The 8,435-nt window shown below is 39.2% G+C and overlaps 1 protein-coding gene across 1 annotated transcript; it reads left to right on the forward strand.

The window, feature by feature from the left end:
* The first annotated feature begins 2,452 nt into the window (after window positions 1–2,452).
* On the forward strand, window positions 2,453–4,343 carry LOC110955440 (neurexophilin-1-like). The gene is made up of 2 exons (XM_022200437.2): window positions 2,453–2,870; window positions 3,378–4,343. Exons 1-2 carry the CDS (start codon window positions 2,811–2,813, stop codon window positions 4,119–4,121), a joined length of 804 nt encoding a protein of 267 aa, XP_022056129.1. The 5' UTR covers window positions 2,453–2,810; the 3' UTR covers window positions 4,122–4,343.
* Window positions 4,344–8,435: the final 4,092 nt, after the last annotated feature.

Consider the following 8,435-nt stretch of genomic DNA (forward strand, 5'->3'; position numbering starts at 1 on the left):
TTAAGTGGAGTGTGCGGCTGAGCTTATACACCCACTCTAAAACTTTACGAGATTCCCCACAGTGGTGACAGAATCATGACATGAAAAATAGATAATTATGCTTTCAAAATGTGACTGTGAGATCCAGATGAACGCAATGCTATATATAGTGTGTGTGAATGAGCTGTGTGCAGGAAAGCTGCAACATCCGTGTTACCCGAGCCTTAATAAAATGTCTTCCTTTACAAGAGAATTCAGCCTTTGAGATTAAAAAAAAAAAAATCTGATCAAAACTGAATCACATGCAGAAACGTGGTCCTTCTACTACTCCGTTAAATGAACTGAATAGTCTGTCAGATTGGATCATATCACAGGGAAACAAGCCAAATTACAATCTCTGACTAAAATCCATTGTGAACAATCTTCTCTAAACGGCAGCAGTGATAAATTTAACTCATGCTGATCAGACACGAGACCTAAACCACTGAGGAAGTGAAGTGAATAGTATTGATCATGTTGCTACAATGAAGTGTTCTGTTGGGTTCTAGTGTTCATACTAGGGATTAACTTAGCTGATGTGGGTTTGTGTTTTAGAGTCGATACTGATGCCGATTATTGGTAATCGAGAAAGGCCGATAACCAATGTACACTAGCATTTAACAGTTTGGAGAAATTCATAGGGAAATACATATATTCCAGGAAAACTCATGCTTTTATTCTTGTGCTAAAATAATCGCCCAAGGGTTTTCTAACCGTCAATTAGCCTTTCAACACCATTAGCTAACACAATGTAGCATTAGAACACAGGAGTGACGGTTGCTGGAAATGTTCCTCTGTACCCCTATGGAGATATTCCATTAAAAATCTGGCATTTCCAGCTAGAATAGTCATTTATCACATTAACAATGTCTAGACTGTATTAAATTAATGATTAAATTAATGCTATCTTCATCAGAAAAAAATTGCTTTTCTTTCAAGACTAAGGACATTTCTCAGTAGTGTACATTAAATGTAACGTTTTATCAGCATGTGACAGCAGGAATCTGTCATTCATAACTAAATATCTTCATTAATAAGGGTAACTATAACTGAATACGTAAAATATATACAGGAGTGATTAAATTAGGATGACCTACTCTTTTTAATCGACTGAGATTAATCGGCTTGTCTCCTGCAGTTATATTCTATCACTTTAATTATCCCGATCTTAAAGCATTACTATTAGTTGTTTTGAAGACTCTGGCTAATCTGTTGCTCTTTCTTTTTTTCTTTTTTTTTTTTAATATTTTATTTTCATTTTTCATTATTTTAAACAAGACCAAACAGAACAAGGCTCAGATGCATAACATACCACCAGTCCAGTACAGATAAGTGCAGAGCACAGAGAGGAGGCAGGATAAATCAATAAAGAAGTGAATGAATAAAAATAAAATATAGGAACAGGGACTCAGTTTAAAGTCATTGTATCTTGGCCTTTTTAAAATGTTCCAGAAATGGATTCCACAAGTTAGTAAAAGTGTTTCTTGAGCCACTGCGGAGTCTTTCCATTTGTAGTAGAAATAACATGTCCGTGACCCACAGTTGGAAAGAGGGAGGAAGGGGAGACTTCCATTCTTTCAATATTAATTTTTTTACAACAATCAGTCCAAGTTCCAGTGATTTTTGCATTGTAGCAGGAATAGTCTTCGTTGATTGTGAGCAGCCAAAGATGACTAGTCCAGGGTCTGACTGGAGTGGAGTTTTATATGCTTTGGAGTAATCTGTTGCTCTTTCTAACTTAGCCGCTAGCCCTTAGCTTACCCTTAGCCACTGGGAGGACAGCTAATTTCCTGGTTTATGGCAACATCTTATGGTTTTTGTTCAGTTTTTGCAGTTTCTGCTTGAAAGACATTTCTGAGGCCACAAAGTGACGACAGATGGAAAGAGGAGGCTGCATCAGACCTGAAGCAGTGCATTTAATTCATCAATAATCTGTCAATAAAATATCAACACTGATATTCAGGCTATTCCTAATTCATACAGTTGCTACTTTGACACATACCATTGATTTAAACACTGTTGGAGGACTGTGAGCATTGCCATTCTGCAATAACTGGTCAGAACTGGCTCGAGGAACATGACCAAGAGCCCGACAATGAGCATCCACATCCATAGCATGCAGGTACCAGACAGCACAGGACACCTCCAGAGTCCTATTTCCATGCCTAAACACCTCAGTTCTAGCAACACAAGGAGGATCAACATAATGGTAAACAAGGGGTTTTAATGTTGTGCCTGATCTGCCTTGTTCCTGCTCAGTCTGCACTTTCCTATCTAGCCACAAGATGGCAGTAGCACATTCTGTTGGCTGAGTTTACCTCCTCAGCACCGTGAATGTAAATAAAAGTCTCCTACTCTCCAAGTGTTAATTGAATTGTGTCACTGCCCCGGATAAAACGCAATATGCTTTCAGTGACTGTAAGGCTGGGAGGAGGGCTACAGGGAGGCAGATAGAGTGCGATATTGTTAACGCTGCATACACTTACAGACGAAGGTGTGTGTTTGTGTGTGAGATTGGGAAAGCGGAAAGCAGTGAGAGGCAGAGTGTGTGAACGAGAGAAAGAGAGAGAGTGAGAGGGGAGACACAGCAAATCTGGGTGTTAAAAATCCCGAGATCTGAGAAAGCCTCCCAGTCTATGTGCTGTGACTGAAGCAGCAGCACACAGACGGTTTCCTGCTGCTTTAACAGAGTTTGTTTCATGGGATCCGGCTATTAAACATGGATTTCCAGAAGTTAACTTGACCTGAATGAAATTCAATCAACAGCGGATGTCTGTTGGAATTTGTGCACTATGGAGATTTTTGCCCATCACTGCTTTGTTTGGATCCTTCTGAAAGGAACCTTCTGTCTGGTGAGTACAGAAACTGATGGCACTAAACAGTCATTAAATGCATTCATATTAACAGTGGGGAGCTTTCAGTGTAAAAGCTTTCTATTTCTGTGGCAATTTATGTGACTTTTGCAAGTATTTTCACAACCATTTATAGTTGTTATAAATTCTATATTGCCACATAGAATTGTGGCAATATTCTAATTATCAGTTGATTTGCAGTTTTATGTGCAAAAAATGCAATAGTATGCTTCCCAAAAGCAAATGCATCTATAGTTTCAAGAGTAAAGTTCTTCATAATAAGCAAGTTTAGTGTAGTTCAGCAATTTCGAATGTATCTGTACTTTTGATCTCAGCATTTCTGATTTATAAATGAATCTTTTTGCAGCATTTTTGTCATGCTGCTCGTATATCGAGAAGGCTTGAACATGAAATGTGTCACAAGGAATTATAGTGAAAATAAAGCAAATCTGCCTTTACCAATTTTCTTCCTCAGCGTCTAATTTTTCCTCACTGTTTTCTGTTTAGTTGGTTCTCGGGCAACACCAGACACAGAGCAACTTCACCTTCACAGAGAGAGCAGCTCCTCAAGTCCACACAAACAAGGAGGATTCATCACACAACAACTGGGTGCTTCAGACCAGGAGTCTGACTCAGAACACCAAACTCCCCGTCAATCCCTTCATCCCTCTTTCCAAGCAGGGACTGTGGGAAATTCTTGGAGGAAACTCACAGTCCAGCACCGACCAATCCTTAAAGATAAAGCTTCAGTCCATCACCAAAGTTCACGGAGCAGCTAAACTGTCCAGGACGTTCAGTTGGGGGGATTTTTACTCAAACATCAAGACAGTCAAGCTGAATCTGCTGATAATGGGGAAGATAGTGGACCACGGGAACGGATCTCTGGGCGTCTACTTCCGCCACAACTCCACAGGCGTGGGCAACGTGTCCGTCAGTCTAGTCCCGCCCAAGAAAGAGGTGGAGTTCGACCTGGAGCGCCAGAGTGTGGTCAACCCCAAAGACTCGAAGACGTTCAACTGCAGGGTGGACTACGAGAAAACGGAACGCAACAAAAAGGTGATGCTGTGCAACTATGACCCGTCCAAGACGTGCGCACAGGAACAAACCCAGAGCCACGTCACCTGGATGTGCTCCAAACCTTTCCAGGTCATCTGCATCTACGTGTCCTTCTACAGCACAGACTACAGGCTGGTTCAGAAAGTCTGTCCGGACTACAGCTCCCAGAGTCCAGCCTACCTGCCCACGGGTTAAACAGAGGTCAAGCCAAGGACACTGGAGAGATGTTTTTAAATCTTAGATCTTTACAAATGCAGTAAATTATGCTTGCTGTAGGCTACAAGAGTTGTACTAGAGCATTTTTATGAAATGAAATTAACTACAGCAAGTAAAGATTATCAACCAATATGATGATGACTTTCTTGCTTATTCCATTAATTGTCTGTTTTTGTGCAAATAAATATCACAATCTTTTTATTGCGAGTTCTTTTCTTTCTCACACAAAAAGCAAGACATCTTTACAAATGACAAGTTGCTTAATGTTCAGCTTTTTCCCCTTTCTTTTTAAGACATGTCATTTAATTTTCATAAGAATAAAAAAGAAATCAAGTAATCCTTTTAGCTCTGCAGATCATTTCTCCCATAATACTCTGCTGAAGCACAGTAGTGTTCAGTTCAGAAGGGCTAATATAAGATCACCCTCGAATGTTTCATTAGCACCACTAGATGTCACACTACTGAGAATCTCAACACTGCTAATAAAACCCTTTACATTTGTCACATTTCACTCCAAAACCAGCAAACAGAACAGAGATTTAAATTAAATTCTGCACTAATATTAGTTTATCTGTTCTTATTTCACACAAAGGTAATGTCTGCTAACCCTGTGCGCCTAACACACCTTTAAATGATATCATGCTTGCCGTCTCAGATTTCCTGACACTCTGTACTGTACTTTGCCCAATAAACTACAAACGCCATTAAATCTAATCCACAAAGTGAGGCTTTCATGATTCCAAGAGTGCTCCTCTGAGAATTTGCTGTGCTGAAGCAGCAAAGAGACACTATCAAAGTCCTTTAAACCGTCTGGGGCCACTGATGATTCAATAGGGAACCTTCACAAGCGAGCTTATGACCTGATTTCTAAGTAGAAATCTGAAGGAGGATGATTTTTTTTTTAAAATCAATCTTAGTACAAAAGATTAAACTCATGGAGGCTTTAAACCATAACCACAATAGAAATCCATAACGGCCTCTGGTTAAAGTGCCTCTGCACTGCAAAAACTCAAAATATTACCAAGTCTATTTGTCTTATTTTTAGTAAAAAATGTCTCATCTCACTGGATTTAAGATCAATTCATTTAACAAGGGACATTTCAGCAAGATGGAGGGACTTGTTTTAAGGCAATGCATCTTAAATACCTTAAGTCAAACAATTTGGAAATGATCTTATTTTGAGTTGAATTTGACAAGAAAACTCAAAATAAGTTTAACCCTTGCATTGTCCTGCCAGTCAAATTAACCCGTTTTAAAAGTTTGAAAATGTGGGAAAAAAATATATTTTCACAGTGAAACATCTGATGTCCACATTTTTTGGGAAATCTTTGAACAATTTTTTGGTGGAAAAAAAGAAATGTTAAAAATGTTTAAGAACATTCACAAAAAAAAAAAATCAACCAAAATCCAGCGAAATTCGCTGGATTTTGGTTGATTTTTTTATATTTTTAAATATCTAAAATGTAATCATTTTAGATATTTTGTAGGATTTTTTTGCAAGACTTTTACTCATTTTTTGAAAATATTTACAAGAATTTTCTTGTCAAATTTGGGGGATTTTTTTAAAATAATTTTTTAAGGGAAACTTTCAAGGAAATATTAGAATTTCTTCCTGAAGTTTCTGCAAATTTTCAGAAATTTGGGGAAATTTTTTTGCTGATTTTTAGGATTTTTTTTTCAGAAAAGGAAACAATATTTTTGTTGCCTGTAAAAGAAGACAACAGGAGGGTTAAAACATCTCTAATTAGGAGGTTACATGAAAGTGAAAATCTATTGAGTGAAAAACTGCTATTTTTTTAAGCAGGTCTGGCTTATTTTAAGACATCTAAGCTTGACAATCCTGGTAAAATACAGCTTAAAATAAGTTTTCCCAGCTAATTTTAAGATCTCAATTTTCTAAATATATCTTATTTCAAGAAATCTTATGCCATTTTTCACTTGTTCTATAGACAGATTTTTTCCACTTATTTCAAGGTAAAAGTTCCTTGACATAAGTTCATTTTTCTTGTTTGTTTTGAGAGGGGCATTTTTTCCAGTGTGGTGTTGCCCACATTGTTTTCACCATATAGTGTAGATTCCACTGCCTTTGCAAGCAATCAGTGGTCTGCAAAACAGGCCTGTCTGAGCGCTGCCCATATAAACCTATATATAGTCACACATTGTTAACCTGCAGCTGCAGTTTGGAGTCCTGGAGCCTGCTGCTGCTGGTGAAAACCAATGTGTGTGTGCGTGTTTGTGTCAGTGAATGCTTCAGGAGGCACACAGCTCGACAGGGATTAAACACGTTTCTGAGCCGTTATCAGCTGTGGCTCTGTCACTAAACTCTCCACCCTGCCTGCTGAACGGATGTTTAATGGCCCAGACGCACACTGCTAACTTGAATATGTGGATGACAGAGGTTGATGACCAGCCACTACACAGCGCGGCGGTTGTGCGTTCAATCCTGAAGAAGTGACTGATAGCAGCAGCAGCTAAAGTCAAGTTATGAGATTCAGCTCCCAGTGTGACGCGCTGCTTCCAGCAAGTCAGCAGGAGACAGTCCTCATATTCCACCAGTCTAATAACAGATGAGCTTTAGCACGTACAGCATGCACTATAAACTGTTGTAGATGCAAGATTCAAGGCACATCTGGCCAAAAGGAGCAACATTCATTTTAAACAAAGCCAAAAACACCATCGCTACTGTTTGATGCAGCTTTGCACATCTGCTCGACTTATTTATGGATTTGTTTGTGCTTTAATGCCATTTTTATGGGTTTGTGTTTTATGTCGTTTGTAGGCCCCTGAACCAAAGACAATTCATCATTATCAGACAGAGAATTATGTTTCTGAATTTAATTTCACTCTGGTGCTGAAACACAGCTCTAACAGAGGGTATACAGTGCTCTCCATAATTATTGGTACCCCTGGTTAAGATGTGTTGAAAGCCTTAAAATAAATCCAATTTTTATAGCAGAAGCATACTCTCAGAAAAATATATTATAGGAGAAGATTAGGTGCTGTTTTGTTGGCAAAAGGGGGGTTGTACAAAGTATTAAAGGGGAACTTCGTTTTTTTTTTCAACCTGGGGTCTGTTTTCAGATGTCATTTCATACATGTAAGTAATGGAGAAATAAATTTTCGATATAGCTCCAGTATTTAGCCAGGCAGGCAGCTTAGCAGCTCAGCTAGCAGCTCAGCTAGCAGCTTGGCTAGCGAAAAGTATGGGGCAGCTGGCCCCCCCGCGTCAAAGTTCGTCCTAGCGCGATTTCGGAACGAGATTTGCTTTCTAGCGTCCTGAGATTTGGATACAGACCACAACAAAGAGCGATCACCAGGTAATGTGGAGGTTTTCGTTCACTTCTCATCTCTAGTATGTTGTGGGACACTCGAGACTATCTGAGCCGGTCAGTGTGGGGCAAAAGCACGTTAGGGCGGACTTTGACGCGGGGGGGGGGGGGGGGGGCAGTTGCCCCATACTTTTCGCTAGCCGAGCTGCTAAGCTGCCTGCCTGGCTAAATACTGGAGCTACGTCGAAAATTCATTTTCCATCACTCACATGTATGAAATGACATTTGAAAACAGACCCCAGGTTGAAAAATAACGAAGTTCCCCTTTAACATCAGGGTTGCTAATAATGGCGGCAGACATGATGTGATGTAAAAGAATCATTTCTTAATGTGTGATTTTTTTTTTTTGCCCCACTGAATAAATGCACTTGAATTAAAGGTTGGATTTTGCCCCCCCCCCCATTGTGGTCCTTTATTATATAGAAAAAAATTAATTTATTAGAAGCTAAAGAACACATCTTAACCAGGGGTGCCAATAATTATTGTATATGGACTGCATCAGTAGCACAATTTAAAACCTGTTAAATGTGAATGTCCTGCTTTGAAAATGTCAGTATAGTCTGTGAGGTTAAGTAAAAATACAAGTATAATGTGGAAATTGACCACAGTTACTTCATATTGCCAGATTATTACTGATACCAAAATGTGCAAGCAGCATTTTTAATTGTTGTAGTTTGTAAAGCAAATTTTAACCACATATTGGGGTGGAGTGGGTCATTCATTTTGTATGCAAGACCTTCATCCGTAAAACAAGCAGCAACTTTAGCTGTCAAATAAATGCAGTGGAGTTGGGAACATGTTTTGCTAAGAAATGCAGTGAAGCAGAAGCACAAAGCAGCACGAAATGGAAATACTCCGATTTCCACTTAAAACACAGGACTCTCTAACTACTTGCTTCTGAAAAACATCCACTTAACAGCAAACCAAACAATCCCCCCGCCCACACCACAGCAAGACTCTGCAG

Source organism: Acanthochromis polyacanthus, chromosome 19, assembly GCF_021347895.1.
Source record: "Acanthochromis polyacanthus isolate Apoly-LR-REF ecotype Palm Island chromosome 19, KAUST_Apoly_ChrSc, whole genome shotgun sequence".
NCBI lineage: Eukaryota > Metazoa > Chordata > Actinopteri > Pomacentridae > Acanthochromis > Acanthochromis polyacanthus.